This window comes from Mytilus galloprovincialis, chromosome 6 (assembly GCF_965363235.1).
Source record: "Mytilus galloprovincialis chromosome 6, xbMytGall1.hap1.1, whole genome shotgun sequence".
Lineage (NCBI taxonomy): Eukaryota > Metazoa > Mollusca > Bivalvia > Mytilida > Mytilidae > Mytilus > Mytilus galloprovincialis.
In genome coordinates, this window is record NC_134843.1 from 94858295 (window position 1) to 94885139 (window position 26845).

The following is a 26845-nucleotide window of genomic DNA, read 5'->3' on the forward strand; positions in this document are numbered from 1 at the left end:
TAATACATATTTATTTTATTGCACATGTAAGACGACTGGATAATACAATAACATTAAAGGTACCAGTTTTAATGAACCAGGTGAGCATTTCTATAAATCAAGTAAATCAAAAGACAATATTAAAAGTAAATGATAAATCTATTCTGTTCGTGTGAACACTTTAAACTGGAATTGTAATCCATTATCTTCCTGAATGTCTGGGTCAACTCCTGACTCCCTGTAACATAAATTTCATAGATATAAAGATATTAGTAGGCGAAAATGTTAATAAGAACATTAAAAGCATAGTTAGAAAATTCATGCAATTAACAAGGAGAAATGGTAACGTCTATTTTCATAAACTGTGCCTTATTTCACCAAGAATCATTCAATATAACTGTCCCTACCACTAATACTGCATTAAGTCATATGCATGTCGACGATCGTTGTCAGTTTATTTTCGATTACTAGTATGAGTTTGATTGTTCTTTTGGTATCTTTCGCCCTTCTTTTAGATGAATATTTTCAAGTTGACCAAATGAAGTCTTTAAAGCAGAATTGGCAATGCAAGTCAACTATTATGTTATTAATTTATTGAATCTTTTGTCTTTTTTTGTGATTTTACTTGTTACCTTTTTAAAACGTTAACTAATGTTGTATGTAAACAGAGTTCCGCTTATAATTGTTCTGACTAAACAACTTTGTGTCCTCACTTCCAACGCACTTGTTATGCACATATTATTTATTCTGCAAATGTAAAACCTCAAAAACATACCCAGTTTCCTTGAAACAGCTTGGTATTGGAGGAAAGGATGTATCACTTGGGAAGTTCTTGTATATTTCTGTGAGGTATATTTTCTTACAACATGGGTGGTGTATTGCATCCTAAAATATTAAATGACACATTAGACCTTGACCTTGAAATCAAGTATGATGCCTTCATTTGCATTCCAAAATAAAAAGGCTTACAAACTGAAGTGTTATAAATTTGACTAATATCAAGATAAAAGTTATAAGGAATCCCTCATTTTTGACTAAAATTGTATTATTTGTGAACCTTATATAACTATTTAACTGTTTCGTTTGGCTCTCATATATCCGGATCTGAGAGTTCATTATGAAGATATATTTAACTAGATGTGTCGAAACGAAACGAATGGTACCGTTTCAAAAAGTTGAGAAATCTGCAATTTCACCAACACATGTGGACACAAACATGATGGTAGTCTCACATATCAAAAATCAGCTCAAAATCTGAAGGCGTATAGATAACTGTGATTTTAAACAATTTTCCAAGTCGTAAACCTTATTTTCGGCAAAATCAGCGGAGCGGAATCAACCTTAACCTTGATCTGTAACTTATCATGGGTAACTGACATACCAAAAATCAGCCAAACAACTTCGGTACTGACATAGTTTATAACAAAAATTTCTGAAACTGTCCGTTTCAAGATTTTGAAATTATAAAAAAAAACTAAGATTTCAACTCCCTCTGGCAAAGTTGATAATAGATGGATTTGGCTATTTTTCGGACCTTTTGTTTCATAAAGCTCTTCAACTGTTTAGGTATTCATACATTCTGGCTATCAAGTATTTGGCTTTTTATGCCACACCTACGATAGTAGAGGGGCATTATGTTTTCTGGTCTGTGCGTCCGTCCGTACGTTCGTCCGACCGTCTGCCCTTCCGTCCATTCGTCCCGCTTCAGGTTAAAGTTTTTGGTCAAGGTAGTTTTTGATGAAGTTGAAATCCAATCAACTTGAAACTCAGTACACATTGCCCTATGATATGATATTTCTAATTTTAATGCCAAATTAGTGTTTCGATCCCAATAGTGCAAATTTCAGGTTAAAGTTTTTGGTCATGGTAGTTTTTGATGAAGTTGAAGTCCAATCAACTTGAAACTTAGTATACATGTTCCCTGTGATATGATCTTTCTAATCTAAATGCCAAATAAGAGTTTTTACTCCAATTTCATTGTCCACTAAACACAGAAAATGATAGTGCGAGTGGGGCATCCGTGTACTATGGACACATTCTTGTTTGGTTCTTGGTTAAAGTAAATCAAGAAAAAGCGATTTTTGTTTTTGGTAACATTTGATTTCAGTAACAAGTTACCTACAATTTTTGCATAATTACTACATGAATTGTTTCAAATTGTCTTAAATGGCGATGCAGGGTCGTAAAAGAAGCTATATCTACCATAAAGAGAAGTCTCAAACATGGGGTAAGTGAAAAACACAATTTGCGTTGAAAAGAATACAAAATCATCAAAAACTTATTATAATCAACGAAGTTATCTTACTGTAAAGGTCAAGTTTACGGTAATGAGCAATGCAGTTTTGAGTTTGAAAGAAATCCGATGGATGCGGTGTAAATATCAACAAGACAGTAATTAATCCAGACATACAATAATCCACATAATATGTAAATAACAACATCTCTTCTTCAATAATGATCAATTATTAGTGATCTGATATGTCCAACTCTAAATCATCCTCTACCCAACAGCGTAGGAAGTTCTTAATATTTTACATACGGTAACAAGGATTTGACTTGAGCAAATATTCATAGACAAAGGACTAGATATTGCCTTATGTTAACTTAGTTTTTTGTAAAGTAAATGTTTTATCATTTAGCGTGTATGTCTATTTTGATATTTATATCATATATTTTTTTTTAAGTATAACAACTATTTGTCAATGTATAGACCTACCTCATAAACGTTTTTCCCATCTTCAAAACACCCTGGCATACTCGTTCCCATTTCATAAGACTTACATCAAATACCTTTTGACCACATAACACATAACACCAAATAACTTTCTCAATCTTTATTTTTACATCATATACTGTCGCCCTCACACACACCCTTTTTTCAATGTTTATACTTACAATACATACTTTTGTCGGTGAATTCACTTATATGATATATGTTTCCACTAAAAAAAACACCAATTTTCCAATGTTTATACTTTCATCATCTACCCCCCCCCCCCAAAAAAAAAAAAAACAAAAACAAAACAAAAACAAAACAAAAACAAAAAACATTTGTCGATGTTTATACTTTCATCATGTACTTTTGCCCCCAAAAAATACCCAATTGTCAAAGTTTATACTTACATCATATACTTTTTGTCCACCTAACACCCATACTCGTTCACATTTTCCTTCTTGTTTTAATGTATTTGCATATATCAAGGCTGTATCTAAGTTGTCTGTAACTTTATTTACATACTCATCGGATTCTAGTTGATCCCTGTTGAATGTAAAAAAAAACTATGTTACGGTATCTCCCAGTCCCTGTATCAATCGATACTAAAACATTAGCCAATCACAATCCATATTCACTCTTGTTTCATTGTAAAAAGTAAATACACAAAAAATACTGAACTCTGAGGAAAATTCAAAACGGAAAGTCCCTAATCAAAAGGCAAAATCAAATGATAAAACACACCAAACGAATGGATAACAACTGTCATATTCCTGGTTTGGTACAGGCATTTTCAAATGTAGAAAAATATGGATTGAACCCGGCTTTATAGAGATAAAGCTCTCACTTGTATGACAGTCGCATCAAATTCCATTACATTTACAACGATGCATAAACAAAACAGACATAATAGATAAAATTGTCCCAATGGTGACTGGGGAATAGAAATATGGTCACTAATGGTGACTGGGGAATGGAAATATGGCAGTAAAACGCTTGCCGAAGTTGGGTGTCCGTTTGGCTGTGCGGGATGTATTAAGTTCGCAGCCACGTCCAGTCAGATTGGAGACGTTAAATCCGATGCCTCGTGTAAGGAGTGTGCCACGCTCTTTGCACGTTAAGAACCCTTGCAACAACTCTTTAAGGGGTCCGTAGGTGGCCTGTTGCAAGGCAAAATTTCTGTCCCTATCCAATATACCCTCATTTTCCATATACCTATAGTATTTATTGTGAACTTGTTCTCGTCCTGAAAATGCATGAAATATTTGCCACTGGACGGTAAGCAACCAACAATCAATCAATCAATAAAATTGTCAAAATTATAATCCTTTCGTTTCATTTTATCCTCCTGAAATTAGCACGGTCTAACTATGTAAAAACAAAAGTTTTTTGTTCACATTTTCTCATTAAACCGTTCGTTTTATCCCAGATATGTATTAACATAATTCCCCACTATCTAAATGCTAAATTTAATGAGAAAAAAATCCAATTATTTAGTCAAAAGGTCAGTATCGAAAATCTGGTGTACTCGAAAAGTATGTGAAATTGAAAATTATCTTTAATAAAAAGGTTTTTCAAAATTTTCTATATTTTTTTAATTCCATTTTATTATTTTTAACCTTGAACAAGCCTAAAGTTCATACATCCTTACCTTTTGGAATGAGAAATAATGACGTTCAGATAGCCAGGGTGTGTCCGTTCCAAACCTTTAGTGCTTTCCCATGTCATTCGCCCTTTTATCACCACTGTGTATTTTCCTGTAAAATGTTAGATACTATTTGTCAATGATTGCATTTATGCAATTTACGATTGAGCATATATGCAGATTACAGCATGCTGACATTTGTTTAGTTATCATTCACGTAAAAGCATTAAACAAGAGAATAGTGAGCATTCATAACTTGTGATTGGCTGTCTGGATTTATTTGAAACTGGTAAAGTTTTAAATTTGACTCACGTATGTATTTTGAATGAAATCTATTTAAAACTATAAGTTTTGTGAAGGCAACCATGATGAGGATCAAATCATCCAAAAACCAAAACCATTATTAGGGGATGTAACAATGAATCGTATTGATTTAATTTGTGAAAAAATAAAGCAATATTCATCAGCAAACAAATGGCGTAATGACTGAATCTTAGATCGTGTTCCGAATCTTAGATTGTGTTCCGAATCTTAGAATGTGTTCCGAATCTTAGAATGTGTTCCGCAGTCAGGCCTCTTCTAGAACTTGGTTCGACATCCTAAACTGAAATCACGGAGGCATGATAATGACTGCATCAATAATTAATAGTTTTTCTACAATCTGTGCGATAATTTCTAAGATGCAAATACGTGTGATTTCGACAATGTCCAATGTAACATACAGTTTTGATTTTCAATCATCATCGAATGAAAGTTTTAGCATGCTTAATAGTCAAGTCTATGAAGCAGTTTTCTATAACATTATTTTACATGTATCTCCTTAAGAACCTAATGTCAGGATCACCAGCTTGAATTTTAGATCGGCTTAAAAACAGCATTTTCAGTAAGACAATTCTATGATGATGGAAGCATAATATCAATCAAACGTTTGAAGCAGTTTCTGAAGATCTTTCAAGTAAAGAAAACAGAATAATTTCTTTAATACAAAAGACGCAACTGCAACCAAACTTTGTGCTGCAGGGTTTGTTTTTACTAATGATGATGTACATCGTTACACATCAATCTTTAAATCAATTATCTAAATTATCTGCATCAACCAACAGGATGCAATAATTCACATTTCTTCCGAATATCTTACCTTTAATGGTTGGACTACATTTCTGTGTATAATATTCGTAGTCTTTCCTGAAAAAAAGTATTTCAACCAATTGTTCATTATATGACAAATCAAGGAATATGGTATCATGATATGTTATTGTACCGTTTGCACGTGTCCTATTCCAGTCTGTGATATTTTTACTGTGTGTAAATTACAATGGCGTGTAAACCATGCATAACAAAAGTCGCATCGGGTCTTTCTTTTTTTAGAGCTTATTTGATTTCCTCAGTTTCCCTCCGTTAGATTAATTTCTCTGTTCCTAATCGTATTACCTGATTTCAAACAACGGTTCACTGTTGCCGCTTGACTTTAGCAATGATACTTGAAAGTAACCAGCTTCAAGTTTATCATAGTAGGCATTTATCTAACCAGTTCTTTGCAATCTTCCGCATTTTAAAGTTAGCTTCCAACCGCCCAGCCTTGAGAACTTTTCACATTTCAAGGTCAACTAGTTCCTCCGGAGACAAAGTACAATAAACAAAATATTCCGAACTTTCAGGAAAATTCAAAACGTAAAGTCCTTAATCAAATGGCAAAATCAAAAGCTCAAACACATAAAAAGAATACAAACATTTAGTGTCAAAACATATCTTGTTATATTGAACTCCTTTACAACTGAATAGAAACGGGGTGCAAATTTGAAATGCCTCGCCAGCTTCACTGATTAAGATTGAATTTATGCTGGAAGAGTATCTTATATCGAGTTCAAACTACATGTATTACACAAACGTAACATAATCAATAAGCATTAAAAAAAGTTCTAGGTCACACAAAACCTGGCAGACGGTCATGAACACCTTACAATCATTCTCGACACCAAATATAATTGACGTATTACTCAAAGTAACTTGAAACATATCCGGTGATAAAGGAAACTAAACGATAATGAGTTTTGTAGGTTCATTTTGTTGGTTGGGTTCGTCTAGCTCGGTTTTCAATTCTATATGTTGTATTTTATTTTGTAGACTGTTGTTTGTTTGTCTTTTCGTCAGTTTGTCTACGACATTTGATTTAGAGTATATTCATTTGGAATATATCACCCTCTTTTTAAATTCAGACGAATCCTGTCAGGGAAAAAAATACGCATGAATTATACCTATTACTTATAACTAAGAAACGACCCTTGTAACTTTACCCTGATAGACATGTATACCATACCTTGAAATGAATATACATATATACTAAAGGAAGTCCTATTACAACACCAAAAACTTCAAGTGATAGTATGATTTTTATGCCCCACCTACGATAGTAGAGGGGCATTATGTTTTCTGGTCTGTGCCTCCGTTCGTTCGTTTGTCCGTCCCATGCATGCATACACTTTAGGTTAAAGTTTTTGGTCAAGGTAGTTATTGATAAAGTTGAAGTCCAGTCAACTTGAAATTTAGTACACATGTTCCCTGTGATATGATCTTGCTAATTCTAATGCTAAATTAAAATATTGACCCCCAATTTCACGGTTTCCTGAACAAAGAAAAGATAGTGCGAAGCTCAGGTTAAAGTTTTGGTTAAAAGTTTTTGGTCAAGGTAGTTTTTGATGAATTTGAAGTCCAATCAACTTGAAACTTAGTACACATGTTCCCAATGATATGATCTTTCCAAATAAAATATTGACCCCAATTTCCCGGTCCACTGAACATGTAAAATAAAAGTGCGAGTGGGGCATCCGTGTACTATGGACACATTCTTGTTTGTTTTTATAATTGAACCGTGAAAATAAGACCAAGGAACACAGACAATGTCCTTACCATGTTTCTTGGAAGCATTAAAGACATGTTATATAATACAATATAATATTGGTTCGGTATTTCTGGAAGTACATGCAACATGCAACTTTTTAATAACAAAGGTACACGCTGAAATGTCTCGCCTTCTTTACTAATCATTGATATTATGTTGATAGTCCTAAATATAGAGCTTTACTAAACTATCACATAAACTTAACATGATCCAAGAAAATGAGGTCAAATTCATAGACATCCATGTACACCTTACATTCATTTAATACACTAAATATAGTTCACCTATTGCTAAGAATTAGAGTTAACCACGAAAACTAACCATTGACCAATATGAAAATGAGGTCAAGGTCAGATAAAACATGCCAGACAGACATGAACAGCGTAAGATATTTCTATACACCGAATATAATTGACATATTGAAAAAAACTTAACTTTGACTACTGATCTGTGGAAGAGACCCCCCCCCCCCCTCCCCCCGTGAAAATGAAGTCAAGGTCAGATAACACCTGCCAGTTGGACATGTATACCTTACAATCATTCCATATCCAAAATATAGTATACAAAAAAAACAGTCCGAAACACATAAACATAATTATAACCACTGAACCATGAAATTGAGGTCACAGGCTCGACAAAAAACCAAAAGCCTACTTTGTACTTTTTGAGGGATTCGAGAAACAAGAGTCCTGCTTGCAAAGTTATTCTGGTACATTTCCAATAATATAATACCCTTATGGGCAAACGATACCAAATGGATCTTGAACTTGAAAGTCAAAAACAAACTGACAATGTTATGGCAAAAAAGGAAAAACGTACAAAAGTAAACAACAGTACACAAAACACGGCATAGAAAACAACTAAGAACCAGTCAAGACAAACCCCACCAAACACCTCGGGTGGTTACAAAACACGGCATAGAAAACAACTAAGAACCAGTCAACACAAACCCCACCAAACACCTCGGGTGGTTACAAAACACGGCATAGAAAACAGCTAAGAACCAGTCAACACAAACCCCACCAAACACCTCGGGTGGTTACAAAACACGGCATAGAAAATAACTAAGAACCAGTCAACACAAACCCCACCAAACACCTCGGGTGGTTACAAAACACGGCATAGAAAACAACTAAGAACCAGTCAACACAAACCCCACCAAACACCTCGGGTGGTTACAAAACACGGTATAGAAAACAGCTAAGAACCAGTCAACACAAACCCTACCAAACACCTCGGGTGGTTACAAAACACGGTATAGAAAACAGCTAAGAACCAGTCAACACAAACCCCACCAAACACCTCGGGTGGTTACAAAACACGGCATAGAAAATAACTAAGAACCAGTCAACACAAACCCAACCAAACACCTCGGGTGGTTACAAAACACGGCATAGAAAACAACTAAGAACCAGTCAACACAAACCCAACCAAACACCTCGGGTGGTTACAAAACACGGCATAGAAAACAACTAAGAACCAGTCAACACAAACCCCACCAAACACCTCGGGTGGTTACAAAACACGGCATAGAAAACAACTAAGAACCAGTCAACACAAACCCCACCAAACACCTCGGATGGTTACAAAACACGGCATAGAAAACAACTACGAACCAGTCAACACAAACCCCACCAAACACCTCGGGTGGTTACAAAACACGGCATAGAAAACAACTAAGAACCAGTCAACACAAACCCCACCAAACACCTCTGGTGGTTACAAAACACGGCATAGAAAACAACTAAGAACCAGTCAACACAAACCCCACCAAACACCTCGGGTGGTTACAAAACACGGCATAGAAAACAACTAAGAACCAGTCAACACAAACCCCACCAAACACCTCGGGTGGTTACAAAACACGGCATAGAAAACAACTAAGAACCAGTCAACACAAACCCCACCAAACACCTCGGGTGGTTACAAAACACGGCATAGAAAACAACTAAGAACCAGTCAACACAAACCCCACCAAACACCTCGGGTGGGGGTTTCAGAAGTGTAAGCAAGATCCTGCTTCACAGGTTACAGTCGGCGTTTAATTTCATGTAAGCACAAACCCCAAGTTTTTGTCTATTTCTGTAGTTTTCATTGAATCTATGATTAACTGAAGTGTTTGAAAAATTGTTTCAAAAACCATACATAAATTTCTTGTAAAATGCTACTCCTCTGTAAACTTCATTCAGTTTCAAACCAGGAAGATGTGAATTCCATTATTCGTATTTATCAGGGGCACTAGCTGTCAAATTTCTGTTCACCAATTTGACTCAAATTCTCATATTCGACTAATAACATACTTAAACATCCAAATAAAAAAGTCTTAAATGAACTATTTCCGATGCAAAAAACAGAAATTATGTATCAGCATGTCAAGTGCATTGTAGTTAAGACGACTGGTAAGCCTAGTTACGCGTAACCCAGCTCTAGCTAAGAGGTTCAATTGAAGTTCACATCAATACAGATTTAATGAGGTCAAAAATTGCTTGAAAAAAATTAATTTATGAGCAAATTTTTTTGTTTATTTTGACCAAACTGAATAAAATTAGCTGCTAAATTCTTCATTATTTCGCTTTCATTAATGATTGAACAAAATAAATACATGTTTTATTTTTTATCTATATCTCGTAGCTAGTGCCCATTGAAAGGTTTTATACCCATAGAACTTCTTTAATCATTTTTAGAGTTGTTGTTGGCAAAGGAATTTCCAATATCAAACATTTGCTATCAAAATGAGTGTATTTGATCAAATAGGGACATCAAAACTGCTCTTTTAAAGAAACCATAAGCTCTTTATAGCTAAGAAAGGGTGAAGAGGAAAGATTTTACATCGTAGCTAAGTGACAAAGTATAAGAAGAGTATGAGCTAGCTATGTGTAGAAAACATGCACACAAAACAGGTGACAACACACTCACGCTATACATGGCCAGGGAAGTTTGTTGTTCATTCCAATTCCTCTGTTGCTACACATTGCTGCCATGATAGCAAATTCACACACCTGGTTCACTTTCTAATGGAAAGAAACATGCATTTCTGATCATTTTTATTTGTTCGTGGAATCACGCAATGATTTGTCTTAGTAATGACTCCCAAGGAAATCAATCAAGCAAAACTATCAAATTATTACTGTGTGCACACTTTTTTTAGTGGAGTTTGATGTTTAAAAAAAACAAATATTTATACTATATGAATGTTGTGTATGTTGAAATATGTAACGATGTTATGAATGAAAGCACTGTGGTAAACCTACCACAGTCCTACCCCGAATTGTTTACCAGATTTCTTGTTACAAAGTATTATCTCCTAGCAATAAATTTTGATTTACATAGGAACTGCATAGCAAATTTATATATTCAAAATTATATATATAGGCCTATTATGTCTGTTTGTTTTCCTCACACACTATTGTCAATATAATGCAAATCTGTGCGCTTATCATACAAGTGAGAGGTATAGCTAATAAACCACGACTAATCTGTCATTTTCTATATAAGGAACTGTTCACATAAAGCTTGATACCAAATTTCAGGGAGCTACGGTAGGTATGTTTGTTCTGCTCACACACTATTGTCAATATAATGGATTTCTGTGCGACTGTCATTCAAGTGAGAGGTATAGCTAACTAATAAACCAAGACTAATCTACCATTTTCTATATAAGGAACTGCTCACATAAAGCTTGATACCAAACTTCAGGGAGCTATGTTAGGTAGTTCAGTAGTAAAATATGGGGACATGTATCTTTCTTGTATGTAGAGAAATGTAAGTATTCGGAGGAGCAATGAATATGAGAATATATCACTTTGTAAAGCATGCTCAAAAGAGGCTTTATAGCGAATGTCAAGATGCTCTAGCTTGTAGATCCCTAGAAAATGGTGTTAATTCCATACATGGCCATTATGTATAAGAATATATATCACTGATGAGACTTTTAAAAACCAATGACATAATGTTAAAGAAAGCCAATAAAATACTGATTGAAGAATATTATATTGTGAAATAGAATTACATCTGAACTATGGTGCAAGTTAGTCACAATGGGTACATAATGATACATACATACTAGCACTACTGAATGGTTTGTTAGTCACATAACTGTATGATTTCAAGAATGATGAGCAATTTCTCAGTAGTTAGACTTAGATGGGCTTGATAGAGCAAACGGTGGCATGAATTATCATTGATATTGTTATATTCATAAATTAACGGTGACATGAATTATCATTGATATTGTTATATACTGTTTACAAAATGTTGAATTTTTAGAAATACTAAGGCTTTTCTACCTCAGGCATAGATTACTTTAGCTGTATTTGGCAAATTTTAAGGAATTTGGTCCTCAATGCTCTTCAACTTCATACTTTATTTGGCCTTTTTAACTTTTTTGGATTTGAGCGTCACTGATGAGTCTTTTGTAGACGAAATGCGCGTCTGGCATATATATAAAATTTAGTCCTGGTATCTATGATGAGTTTATTCACTACATTTGTAAAATTTATTTTTTTAAATTGCAATTTTTAAATATTTTAGTTAATTGCATAAAGTTTGAAGTAGAAAGTTTTAAAAAAATATATATAAAGAATAGGAATTACTTTCTGAAACTATTTTCATTGTAGTTTCTCAGCTTGTTACTGAAATAACTGAATATGAATGTTTTGTGTGAAGGAATAGGGGAATTTTCATATGAAATAAAAGAACCTTTGTGCATACACTCACATACCCCCAGGCCCCTACAGTCCCTTGTCAAAATTCCTAAGTCCAAAAACTCATAACTCATATAACTGTATAAAAAGTCAAGGAATCATAATTTCTTGAGAGTATCTACATCTAGTGTCCTTATTAGCTACAAAGTATCATATAATTCTGTTATATGAATTCATAGTAGTTTGATATCATGTAGAAGCAGGGTTTTCAACTACAAAAATTTAAAACACTTATTTAATAAGACAAAAACTAGCCAGTAAACACATAAAACCAACTTCTCTAAAGATTTTATAACCAACTTATTTACGTTCATTTCTGCATATTTATATAGCCTTTGTTAATCTCATGTTTTCTTTGCATTTTGGTTTATATATTTGTATGTTTCGGAGTATAGTGTGGCATCCCTTTTGCTGAAATAGAATACTTAATTGTTTAAAGGGGGAGGGGGGACTCCTGGTACAGAATTTTCTCCCTGCTTTGAAGACCCTTTGGTGACCTCTGGCTGTTTTCTGCTCTTTTTGATAGGGTTTTTTGTCTTTTTGACACATTCTCCATTCTTTTATATAGACTTGATAGGCATTGAGACCTAAATTGTATTCAGATTGAGAAGCTACCCTGATCACATCATATTGGTGTTCCAATCATTCCAAAATATATATTTAATTATAATGCATGTGTACTTCTGTGCTGACATAAATTATCATTGATATGGTCATATTCATAAATTAACTGTTTACAAAACTTTTGAATTTTGAAATACTAAGGCTTTTCTACCTCAGGAATAGATTACCTTAGCTGTATTTGGCAAAACTTTTAGGAATTTTGGTCCTCAATGCTCTTCAACTTCACACTTTATTTGACCTTTTTAACTTTTTTTGATTCGAGCGTCACTGATGAGTCTTTTGTAGACGAAACGTATGTCTGGTGTAGTTACAAAATTTGGTCCTGGTATCTATGATGAGTTTATTGACATACTGCCCTTGTATTAAACCGTATGAATTTGATTTAGAATAGGAATGTATTATTTATTTATGTAATAAGTTATGGAATAAGTTGTCTTTGACAATTTAATTGTTATAACATATATTTCAAATTAAAGAAACGGGTGAAACTGAAATAAGTGGTTCAAATAAGAAATAACACTTTGTACTGTGTAAAAGATTCAGTGTGAAAAGCCTCTTGTATTAAAATGATTGTAAAAAGTAAAATCATAAAAATACTGAACTCCAAGGAAATTGGCAAAATCAAAAGCTTAACCACATCAAACGAATGGATAACAACTGTCATATTTTTGACTTAGTACAGGCATTTTCTTATGTAGTAAATGTTTGATTAAATCTGGTTTTATAGCTAGCTAAACCTCTCACTTGTCAACAGTGTGTTATTATTTTAATCACTATAAAATCAAACAAATATATAAACAAACATTTACCATGGCACAATAACCATGACAACACAATGATAGGATGTATAAGTACAGAGCCATGTCATAAGTAACAAAGAAACACAGCATATAGACATATTGAGTGAGACAGAGGCTTCAATAACAATCAGCAATTAGTGTTTCTATTTATAGGTAAAGAAATAATATATGGTGCATGTAAATAAAATTAAAAGGCAAACAATGATAACAAACAATAATCTTTATCATAAACAACATACAATATTTATATCTAAAGATGGCTAAATGTTATTAACAGTCCTTTATAGTTCTATAATAGCAACACCTTTGTGAGGAAAATCTTATCACCATACAATGCAATGAAGTGGAAATGAAGATTGGTGATATGAATATGAACAACAGCAATGGAAGATAGTTTTAATTAGCTGACCTTTTCATAAACTTCAAAAATAAAGTCTATATCCTTTTCAGTCTGTGTTCCCGTTGGGACTCCTTCATAACTGTAATTATAAGCAAAACGATATATTCATTTTTTTTATACATACAAAATTCAACATTCTAGTTTTGAGGAAGAATTTATAATATATTTGGATCTTACTTTTGAAATGTTTGTCAACATACTGATACTAACCTCCTTTAAACTGTTTGTATGAGATTACACCTAGATATCAATGATCTTGCTTCATTGACCATGTGTTCTAATTTTTTCATTGAATGACATAGTTAGTTATTTTGATTATGTACATGTTCCAAGTTATATTAACAAAATGCTTATTTCTTGCAGACCAATTTATTCCAAGTGTAATTAGGTTCATATATCAAAAAAGATATTGAATGCTTACTGTTGGATGCCGAATTATCACCAAGGTAATAATAACCATAGTAATACCATACAAGGAAGCTTTGTGACTAATTGCTTTCTATGGTTATCAAGAACAAAAAGCTCTGTATACATTTTCATAAGGCACCAATAGAAAAGAAGACCCCACTGCCAGTCACATAGAGGTTATCATCCCTTAAACAAATGTTAAAAATCCTTCATCAATTATAATTCTTTAATTACTCACTTTTCTATAATCTTGTATAGGTTCTCATCAAACTGTGGAAGGAATGTATCACAATCATAATCTGCTAAAATCTTGGTCAAGAATATTCTTATATTATAGTCTGAATCCATTGCTGCCTAAAAAGATAAACATGTGAAGTTTTTAAGACAAATTTAAATTTCCAGGAGATTAAAATGTATGTAAAATGTTGATGCTAAATTTCATTGCAATTTGTTTTTGTTCATTTTTACTACATGATCATGACTATACCATTTTTTTTTTTTAAATCTTTCTTGTAAATCTTATATTTCAATATATAACTTAGTCATACAACTGAAAAGTCAAAAGTTTGCTCCTCTGTTTTTCATTCTGTTTTTCAATCTTAAAGTACCAAAAATGTTACTAAAACTAGATGTGTCGAAACAACACAAATGGCCCCGTCTCAAAAAGTTGAAAAATCTGCAGTTTCAACGACACATGTGGACACAAACATGAAGGTAGTCTAGCATATAAACAAGAGGCTCTCAAGAGCCTGAATCGCTCACCTGGTAAACAATGCCTTATTGAACATATTGAACCATGCCAGGCAAACATGTACAGCTAACAATTCTTCAATATTACAAATATATATGACTTACTGTTTATAAATAAAAAAAATGAGACCAAAACACAAACACTTAAAACTTAGCAATGGACTGTGAAAATGAGGTCAAGTTCAAATAAAACCTGCGTAACCGACATATAGATCATAAAATATTTTCATACACCAAATATAGTTGACCTAATGCATAAAGTATTAAAACTAGAGGCTCTCAAGAGCCTGTATCGCTCACCTGATTCTACTTGGGTTTTTGAAATCATATGAAAAAATATAAAATTTGGCTAAAAGTGACAACACAACCTCATTGATAAGGAAAGGAACATGTTTAATTTCATTCAAAAGTCCCCCACTGGCGGCCATCTTGGATGATGGATCGGCTACAAAGTAACAACACTTGGTCAGCACCCCATAAGGAACATTCATGCTATGTTTGGTTTTATTCCATTCAGTGGTTCTCTAAAAGAAGTCATTTATATGCATTTCCCATAGGGTCCTATGTTAAACTAAGTTCCCGGCTGGCGGCCATCTTGGATGATGGATCGGCAACAAAGTAACAACACTTGGTCAGCACCTCATAAGGAACATTCATGCCATGTTTGGTTTTATTCCATTCAGTGGTTCTCTAAAAGAAGTCATTTGTATGCATTTCCCATAGGGTCCTATGTTAAACTAAGTCCCTGCTGGCGGCCATCTTGGATGATGGATCGGCAACAAAGTAACAACACTTGGTCAGCACCTCATAAGGAACATTCATGCCATGTTTGGTTTCATTCAATTCAGTGGTTCTCTAAAAGAAGTCATTTGTATGCATTTCCCATAGGGTCCTATGTTAAACTAAGTCCCCGGCTAGCAGCCATCTTGGATGATGGATCGGCAACAAAGTAACAACACTTGGTCAGTACCTCATAAGGAACATTCATGCCATGTTTGGTTTCATTCCATTCAGTGGTTCTCTAAAAGAAGTCATTTGTATGCATTTCCCATAGGGTCCTATGTTAAACTAAGTCCCCCGCTGGCGGCCATCTTGGATGATGGATCGGCTACAAAGTAACAACACTTGGTCAGCACCTCATAAGGAACATTCATGCCATGTTTGGTTCCATTCCATTCAGTGGTTCTCTAGAAGAAGTTCAAAATGTAAATTGTTAACGACGACGACGACGGACGACGACGACGGACGACGACGGACGACGGACGCCAAGTGGTGAGAAAAGCTCACTTGGCCCTTCGGGCCAGGTGAGCTAAAAATAGACCAAAACTAAAAAAGTTAACTTTGACCACTGAATTATGAAAATGAGGTCAAGGTTAGATGACACCTGTCAGCTAGACATGTACACCTAACAATCATTCTATACACCAATTTTAGTAGACCTATTGCATATAGTATAAGAAAAACAGACCAAAACACAAAAACTTACCCCTATGTTCTATTTGGAATTTCAACCAAAGATGAAGAACTGGATCTTCCATCACTGTATTGGATACCTAAACTACATAAGTGTCCTTACAAACAACGGTATATTGCTGGGTCTTCCAAGTGCTCCACGAAACCTCTTTCTAAATTATTAACATCTATTTTATCAGCAATCAAAGACGGGCTTCAAAGTTATTGTGAAACTGCCTATTCTAGAGGTGGCGTGAATCAGATGTGGATACTTAAAAATTCAAAAGATCTTTTAGAGTACATGCAATCTAACTCTCTTTCATCTTGTAACAGTATTAAAACATTTGACTTTTCTACCCTGTACACAAGTATTCCACATTCCAAACTAAAAGACAAATTAAAAGAGTTGATATTACTTTGCTTCATAAAAAAGAATGGCCAACGTAGATACAAGTATCTTGTCTTAGGGAGGGATAAATCCTACTTTGTAAAGAATCACTCTGATTCAAACAAAAAATTCTCTGAAACTGATATTATCAAGATGCTTGATTTCTTGATTGACAACATATTTGTTACGTTCGGAGGACGTGTTTTTCAACAGACTGTCGGCATTCCAATGGGAACAAACTGTGCCCCTCTACTCGCCGACTTGTTTCTTTATTATTATGAGGCTGACTTCATGCAGGAACTTCTTAGGAAGAAAGATAAGAAGTTAGCAATATCCTTTAACTCTACTTTCCGCTATATAGATGATGTTCTTTCACTAAACAATTCAAAATTTGGTGACTATGTGGAACGCATCTATCCAATCGAACTAGAGATAAAGGATACTACAGATACAGTTAAGTCGGCTTCATATCTTGACTTACATCTAGAAATTGACAATGAGGGTCGGTTGAAAACAAAACTTTACGACAAAAGAGATGATTTCAGCTTTCCAATTGTGAACTTTCCATTTCTAAGTAGCAACATTCCAGCAGCACCTGCATACGGGGTATATATCTCCCAATTGATACGATATTCCCGTGCTTGCATTTCCTATCATGATTTTCTTGATAGAGGTTTGCTGCTCACAAGGAAGCTATTAAACCAAGAGTTCCAAATGGTGAAGTTGAAATCATCCCTTCGTAAATTTTACGGACGCCATCACGAGTTGGTTGACCGTTATGGAATAACCGTTTCACAAATGATATCGGATATGTTCCTTACGTCGTAACTACAATCCCCTTCCCTTTCATGAATATGACCTACCGAATTAGACTATTTACCGGATTTGTAATCACTTAAGCAACACGACGGGTGCCACATGTGGAGCAGGATCTGCTTATCCTTCCGGAGCACCTGAGATCACCCCTAGTTTTTGGTGGGGTTCGTGTTGTTTATTCTTTAGTTTTCTATGTTGTGTCGTGTGTACTATTGTTTTTCTGTTTGTCTTTTTTATTTTTAGCCATGGCGTTGTCAGTTTGTTTTAGATTTATGAGTTTGACTGTCCCTTTGGTATCTTTCGTCCCTCTTTTTCTATTTAAAGTAAGGGCGGCCATGTTTTTTGACGGATCAAAAATCGAAGCACACACTTTGTGCAGGATAATCTAAAGAACTATCATGCTAAGTTTCATCCAAATCCATTCAGCAGTTTCAGAGGAGAAGATTTTTTAAAGTTAGCAAATATGATGAACAAATTGTGAAAAATTGTCATTAAAGGACATTTACCCCTTAAGGGGTCAATTGACAATTTTGGTCATATTAACCTATTTGTAGATCTTACTTTGCTGATCATTTTTGCTGTTTACAGTTTATCTTCATCTATAATAATATTCAAGATAATGACCAAAAACTGCAAAATTTCCTTAAAATTACCAATTAAGTGGCAGCAACCCAACAATGGTTTGTTTGATTCATCTGAAAATTTCTGGGCTGATAGATCTTGACCTAATGAACATTTTTACCCCATGTCAGATTTGCTCTAAATGCTTCCGTTTTTGAGATATAAGCCAAAAACTGCATTTGACCCCTATGTTCTATTTTAAGTAACGGCGGCCATGTTTTTTGACGGATCAAAAATCGAAGCACACACTTTGTGAAGGATAATCTAAGGAACAATCATTTTAAGTTTCATTCAAATCCATTCAGTAGTTTCAGAGGAGAAGATGTTTGAAAAATTGTTAACGACGACGACGACGACGACGACGGACGCCAAGTGATGAGAAAAGCTCACATGGCCTTTTAGGCCAGGTGAGCTAAAAATCAGCATAAACTTGAACTGTAACTCATTATGGTTAACTCACATACCAAAAATCACTCCAATATCTGCAGGCTTTTAGAAAAAAACTCTGTATAACGGTTTGTTGCGGAATGACAGAATGAAGGAATGATGGAATGGCGGAATGACAGAATGACAGACAAGGGTAAAACTATATGGCCCTGACAACTTTGTTGCAGGGCCATAATTAACATTTATGACAAATCTGGGTATAGTAGTTTCTTAACATTAGTATTTCTTGGCTAAGACTTGGTTGACAAGTTTTAAAATATATATAAAACAATGTAAACTATTGGCATAAAATCAGCATAAGTATACTATGAACAGCTTTATGACTTAAAAAGCCTTAAATTGATAAGCAAAAATTATCAATACTATTCTTATAGTTGATTGTTTTGACCAAAGGTCAAGGATGGCAATTTATGTAAAAAAAATACTGGTTTCTCACTCAAGCTTTATGTTAACATTAAACAAAATACATTTCAAACAGCGCTTACAGTACATTTCATAATGATACGGTTAATAGTTTTGACAGCTTTGATTATAATCAAAATATTGAGATCAAACTATCAATTATATCAGCATACAATGTGTTTATTGACCTTATATATAGAACTTCCACCAATGATATAAATAGCTTCTACTTTGTCTGACAAGTCTTTGTTCACCATGGTGATAGCTTCATCAAAACTTCTGGCTATGTACACACCAGGTGGAGCTTCTCTGTAATATAAGGTTGACAATAATTATAGAATACCTAATTCAAGAATTCAAATACCATAAAATAGTCAATGAGGGACTTAACAACTCATTAGTTTTCGAAACCATCATGCATGACTGCACATTTACTGTTGCTAAGGTCACTAGTACAATATTTTTTCATATTTTAATTTTTGAATAATTTGAATAAATCTATAGCTATGCAGTAAGGGTTTTGTTCATTGTTGAAAGCTGTACAATGAAACTGTTACTAACTTCTTATGTCATATGATCTCTGGCTGAAAGTTGTGTTATTGGCAATCATACCACATCTTCTTATTTTATTTTAACATGATTTTATTGCCAATTGCAATTGATATCTTCTTATTCTTCCTATGTATTTATAAACACATTAACTGCTTAATTGTCTTATATTTGCAAGAGTCCATTATGTTTATCTACTCAAGTTCATACAATACCAGTATCTATGAAAATTGATATGTAGTATATACAAAATTGGTACAAATAAAATGTCTTTAACAGTTTCAGCTAGTTTAAGTGTAAATTATTCTAACAAAAAGTGATGTGATATTTACTTCATTTCTCTGCTAAGTACAATGTTGATTCTTTTAGGCAGGGGCCTGAACTTCTCTGGTATAGAAACCCATGTCTTCCTTCCCATTATCACAACATTCTTCTTGTCTGTAAAAACAATAGGATAAAAATTCAAGATTCATTCTTCAGCCAAACTTACTACACTCAATAATGAGCTCTACATAATTCTTGTCTTTAGCTACATCTGCAAAAAAAGATAAATCAAAAGTAAGCTTTAAGTGATTTTGTACAATACAATGGTATACATGGTATAGGTAGTCCTAAAACATTTTAAATATCTATAGGTTCATCAATCCTGAACAGCAAGTGAAAATTGTCAATATGGAACCTCAATATTGTAATCTGTAACAACATTAAAATATGAAAAGCATTGGTTACATTTTACATTTATAATCAAAATAAAATAAGAGTCACAAGTTATTATAAGATGCACTTATCAATATCTAATCAATATCACACACCAGCTCCAGGTAAAGCATCAAAACATCAGTTTAAGAAATGACAACAAAAAACATGCACTTTCATTGAAATCAATTCGGGCTGGTGAAGGTCAATTTGTGGAAATTTTTACCTCAGGAAATATTCAGGATATGATTTATCATGTCTATTAAAATCCATGTTATAAACTTTTTTTAAAGTATTTTTGCAGCCAATTCAAATATGGTGGATGTCGGATGTTTTTTCAGCTATAAGGGAAATCAATATTAAATACCATTGCATACCTGTATACATGTATTTGCCACTGAGAAAGAAGAATTTTCTTACACTTTTTTTAAACAAAAACAAAGATTTAAAATAACCACATATTTTATTAATCACAAAAAAAGACTTTTATAAATGAGAAAGAATTTGGAATAGGTATTCAAACTAAATTCCAATTTTCATTGAAATCATACATTTATGACTAGAAAATTTTGAAAATTTTCACTAGTCCGAATCAATATTTACTAGTCTGGGGCATCAGACTAGTTAGTGGCTATTGGTGCAGACTGCTATCATGACTATAGCTAAAGTACTCCTGCATCCTCGATTTAATGATGATATGAAACTTATTTTATGAATATTTCATACAGGAGAGTAAATCTTTTGTCAACACTTTCCCTTCATATAAAGTGAAAAACAATGATATTCCTACACTAATTTACATTGAAGCATGTTTAAACTTTTTTAGTCTATCTACTATCTGAATCTGTATAGATTTAAGATAAACTGAAAGAAAGATACCCACTTCTTTCTGTTCTCCATCTTGACTGATGTTGGAAAATATCAGAAAAAGCTTTCCAAAAAAGTGTTAATACAGTGCCAGATGACAGTCTTAGTGATGCAATACATATTCTAAACATGAAAGTGACCTAAATCTTGATATGTTTACCTGGGTCTTTTGTTTCCATAGTAATCTTTTTGAAAAAGTCCATATCTTTCCTGAAAATAAATGTTGAAACGTTAAGTCAAACAAAAGTTTGTGCAATTTGACGAGTTCAATGTTTAAAAATGATATACATGTGTATAACTCACTCATTAAACTCTGCCATTCATTTTCAGTATACATTAATGTGCGGAATTATCTTTTTATTGTCATGTATATTCTGCGATTAGAAATTTGACTTTACAAGGCACTGGCTAGGATTACCCACATAATGAAACAATATAAGAAATAATCTTTTGTTACTTCTGAGACGACCAAATTTCAAACAGAAATTGCAGGTTCCAATATCTTTTTTGTCAAGCCTGTGGTTCTGTCCCAGAAAGTTCAACATACGGCCTAGCCAAGATCAGATGTGCATTTCATATTGGGTCTATGTTATAGGCTTGTAAAGACAAGAAAATAAATTTTACATAAGTAATACATCTTTGAACTGAAGAAGAAAATGTAGGGTTTCACAATGAATATCAAATATCATGTATAGGTGTTACCGTTTTGAAGAAAAACACTAAAATACACGCTGAAAATGGGCAAAATTACACGTTATGTTGTTTCATTTAAAATTTACCTGTTTTTATCAATTGATAGTTAATTAGTGAACTTAATTTGAACTACATTATTGGTTCTCTGTTATAGACAATTTATTCTTCTTTCTTTTACTGGTTGTTGCAACAAAAAATCTTCAGTGGTTACAAAGTTATGATAAAAAGTTGAATACTATGCGCTTGTTATGAAATTTTGTACTTTTGTTTTTAGCTTGCTCAGTGTAGTCATAAAAGAGAAAAATAAATCAAATTTATGCTATTATGTGTTTTGTTTTCTCTTCTAGTATATACATCATCAAAAACTACCTCATTTATCAAAATTGCAGTACCCTAGCTGGAGATATTATGCCATCAAAGTTGGATATACAAATAAAGTGAAAAAATGTCTTGTCCGTAGACATGCATTCCCTAGTAAACTGGAAGCATAATTACATTAATGTTGCATTGCTAAGTTCCTGTTCTTTTGTAGATATGAAAACACTACTAACATTTTTTTTCTACCATCTATTAATAGAGGAAAAAATTCAAAAATATGTCAGAATGTCTTGTCCGTAGACACATGTCTTGTCCGTAGACATGTCTTTTTATCAATATTGCTTGGCTTTATGGGTCTTAATTAGTCCTATGTGTTGTTTAAACTTAAAAATATCTTATTTTTAATAAATAAATGGTAATTTAAGTGTTCTCAATTTTTGTAAAATTACTTTACAGGAGTGGATTTTAAAAAGTGTCAGATTATCAGTCATAAAAAGCATACCTTATTTTACTTCAATATTGTTTATTCCAGTTGATGCATACCTTAAAAGATTAACTAAATCAAATGAAGAAAAAGTATTTCTCTCTCTCTTACTTTATCTTTTGCATTTCAGTATTAACAGCAGATGAGGAAGTGTCTACGGACAAGACACTTGTACATAACAAGTATTAAATTCAATTATTTGTCTGCTATGGAACTTAAATCTTATTTATAGGTGATGAAAGTTATCTATTCAAATTAAAACTCAGTATTTTCAACATGAATATAGTCACAATTAATTCTAACAGATTTTTTTTTTAACTGAAATTGTCTTGTCCGTAGACATTACCACAATATATTTGTATCCAATTTCCTTGATTTCATCTAATTTGATAGTTAAATGTATGTTATTTTTTTAAGAGAACACATTCAACTATGTCAAAATTGAGTTTTAATAATAGTTTGATTGTTTTAAGCAGTCAGATATATGGATTTCAGTTAAAAGAATGTGTCTTCAGTTTGGCTTAATCAATAAATTATTGAGATATGTAAAGAATTATGGGTACATTTTTATATTTTCCAAAATTTAAAAAACACAGCTTAAAATTTAATTAGTAACTTTTAATCTTAACTTTAACAATCATCTTTGAAAGCATTTAATTGAATATCAATAAAATGTCTTGTCTGTAGACATTATCAAAATGTATTTATTTCCATTTTCCTCTAAGTTAAGCATCATTTGATAGATAAACCTGATAAAATGTATACTTTTTTTTACAAGAGAACATTTTCAGCTATATCAAAATTAGGTTTTAATAATGCATTTCATTAAATATGAATACAATGTCTTGTCCGTAGACAAAACATATAAATTGTATTGCTAAGTTTGATTGTTTATTGTAGGAATATGCATCAAGTTATTTTAATGTTCTATACACCAAAAGAAAGGTTTTTTTTGGAAGTTTTGTTATTTATAGATAATTTTAGATACAGTTTTATCAAATAAGATTAATGATCAAAGAAAGCTACTGTTGTTTGAAATAACTGTGAGTTAAACATGTTCTTGTCATTTTTTTTTTCAATTAAAATGTTTGATACTCAATAATTCTAAACATATTTTGTTGTCTTTGTCTATTAAATATTTCTTCCAAAAACTGCATGTAATTATATAAATGCTTCCAGTGTTAGCCTAACGATAGCAATTTTTCATAATTTAAACCATTTTTGAACCAAAATATCAAAAGAGTTTTTCCCTGAGGTGATACTCATTTTTGACTTCATGTGAAACACAAAATGCACATCTGATCTTGGCTAGGCCGATAGGGAAAGTGATCTGGCTGCAGAAGGGGCGGTGGTCTAAACTAACTTCTTAAAAGGTTGACATTTTAGAGGGTGGAAGACTTAGATGCTTCATACTTTGTATATAGATGCCTAACGTTATTAAGTTAATCTGTCTGTCACACATGTCACATGTTCATTGTTGTTGACTCTTTTTCATGGTTCAGTGACTACTTGAAAAAAAAGTTAAAAATTTGGTCTGGTAATTTAAATTTCTCTCTTATAATGAGTAAAATGATAACTATATTTGGTATGTGTGTATCTTGGAATATCCTCATGTCCATCAGACAGTTTTCAATAGACCTCGACTGCATTTCATAGATCAGTGAACAAGGTTAAGTTTTGGTGGTCAAGTCCATAACTCAGATATTATAAGTAATAGGTCTAGTATATTTGGTGTATGGAAGGATTGTAAGGTGTCCTTGTCCAACTGGCAGGTCTCATGTGACCTTGACCTCATTTTCATGGTTCAGTGGTTATAGTAAAGTTTTTCTGTTTTGGTCTGTTATTCCTATACTGTATGCAATAGGTCTACTATATTTGGTGTATGGAATAACTGTAAGGTATACATGTCCAAGTGGCAGGTGTCATCTGACCTTGACCTCATTTTCATGGTTCAGTGGTCAAAGTAAAGCTTTTGAATTTTGGTTGTTTTTTCTAATACTATATGCAATATGGGTAAACTATATTTGGTGTATGGAAAAATTGATGATGTACATGTCAGTCTTGCAGGTTTTATTTGACCTTGACCTCATTTTCACAGTTCAATGCTCAGTGTAAAACTATAATTTAAGAGCAATAAGTTACCTTTATATGTTGTATGGAAGGATTGCAAGCTGTCTATATCTGTCTGCCAGGTATCATCTGACCTTGACATCATTTTGGTGGTTCATTGGTCAATGTTAAGTTTTCATGGTTAAGTTTGTTTCTTAGATACTATAAGCAATTGGTCAACTATATTTAATGCATAGATTGATTGCAAGGTGTTCATGTCTGTCTGGCATGGTTCATTGGTCAATGTTTAGTTTTCTTGGTTAACTTTGTTTCTTAGTAACTATAAGTAAAAGGTCAACTATATTTAGTGTATTGAATGATTGTAAGGTGTATTTCTAGTTTGGTCTATCTGACCTTGACCTCATTTCTAAGATCATGTTAAGTTTATGTGATAGTTGAATTACATCTTTATATTTAGGACTACCATATATCAACATAATATCAATGGTTAGTAAAGAAGTAAAGACATTTCAGCCTGTGCACTCTTGTTTAGTGTTACCTGTAGTCAGTCAAGGATATAACTTTATAGGGTTACTACAGAAAAATAATATACATTTGTTATTGTGGACTGAAAAATCAAAGAACTGTGATAACATATGTCAATGTATGTATGTTGCATGTATCAAAGGGACAATATACATCACGTGTTTAGTTAAAATGTATACAAGTTCTACTGATATTACTATTATAACTTTATGTATACTTAACATGCTTAACTATAGAATTAACTATATAAAGACATAACAGTTCATAGTGTGTCAATTTTGCATAGTACTCCTATATGTTATTACAGAAATAACTATGCCTGTAATAACTATTTAAAAGGGTGTTATCACAGCTGCTCCATATCACTCCAAAGCATTTACTCAGACATACATCATGCTTAATTACAATGTATTTTAATTTATTGTAAGAATTCTAATATGAGTGCTTCTTTCGCTTTGTGAATGAACTAATGCTTTAAATCCAATAATATTTTTAGCACATGCGTATATATTGACTACTGCAGAATGATAAATTTTATCAAATTGGCATGCATTTAATAATATATTTCAGTAACTTCAAAACACTTCCAAACTCTTAAATAATGCACATGTTGTTGCTAATTTATCTATTATGACTGTAATGTGTTGCATTCCAAAATTGACATATATTTGACCTAGATACGACATCTCTTCATGCTGGCTGTTCAAAAACTCCTCCCTCTGAAAAATCACAGTGCCAGCTGTTTGCTTCTTTACAAACAAAAAAGGGAGGTTCATGGAAGAGCCTACAAAATTGTTTTACCCTTATACACATCGAACATAGAAATTACCTTAATTGTCCTAATCAGAATCGAAATAATTGATGCAAGCTATACTTTATTGTAGTTTTAACATGGGTAGGCATTATATTTGTGTTATTTTAGCCCTCACATTTGCTCGGGCAAAAATAATCACGAATATAATGCCTACCCATGTTAAAACTACAATAAAGTATAGCTTGCATCAATCATTTCTTAAATAATGACCAAAGCATGTAATGAGGTTCTGGCAAGCTTCCCAAGTGTCTCATATAATAAGTTACATTCCTTTAATATTTAAGCATTGTTATTACAGCTAAGTTTATCCCTTAAAAGCCTTCGAGAGAAGCTCTACTGTGATATGGTTTGTGAGAGAGCTGTCTACATATAATTTGCATTATAGTTTATAAATGCAGTTATATACTGTACATTCTCTTGTGGAGAGTTGTCTCATATCATGCATATATATATATATATACCTTATTTTCCATGGAAGTTGTCCATTTTTACCTATGCCTCTACTTTTACAAGCTGCTACCACTAAATTCAATGTGGATTTGGTTTGAGACATGATTGTCAACCTTAGTTTCACTTTCATCCACACTTTAGGCGGGAAATGTGCAGTTGCTTCCCTTTAACAGCAAAAAACATTGCCTAAACCCTGATAATTTTGGTTGATATTTTGGTTTTTATTGCGGACCTCCATGAGAACACCAGTGCACGTGTCGACAACTAATTGAAACGCGGACTTCAAAGAAAACACCCAATGTTTACATATTATCATTTAGTTTGTTTCAGTT

General features: G+C 33.1%; 1 protein-coding gene across 1 annotated transcript; it reads right to left on the reverse strand.

Moving 5' to 3' along the window:
* LOC143080780 (uncharacterized) lies at positions 1-26822 on the reverse strand. The gene is made up of 12 exons (XM_076256809.1): positions 26525-26822; positions 21320-21369; positions 19929-20034; positions 19236-19356; positions 14410-14525; positions 13773-13842; positions 10153-10247; positions 5476-5522; positions 4344-4449; positions 3103-3238; positions 755-864; positions 1-217 (listed from the first exon to the last, which is right to left on the reverse strand). Exons 1-12 carry the CDS (start codon positions 26641-26643, stop codon positions 139-141), a joined length of 1155 nt encoding a protein of 384 aa, XP_076112924.1. The 5' UTR covers positions 26644-26822; the 3' UTR covers positions 1-138.
* Between the last annotated feature and the right edge of the window lie 23 nt (positions 26823-26845).

Excerpts from the sequence above, each read along its gene's own strand:
- LOC143080780 (XM_076256809.1), bottom strand. The coding sequence starts at position 26,643 with ATGAAAGTGAAACTAAGGTTGACAATCATGTCTCAAACCAAATCCACA. Across the intron at positions 13,843-14,409 it reads CTATACAAGATTATAGAAAA|TTATGAAGGAGTCCCAACGG; the intron begins GTGAGTAATTAA and ends TTATAATTACAG. Across the intron at positions 218-754 it reads AGCTGTTTCAAGGAAACTGG|GGAGTCAGGAGTTGACCCAG; the intron begins GTATGTTTTTGA and ends TTTATGTTACAG.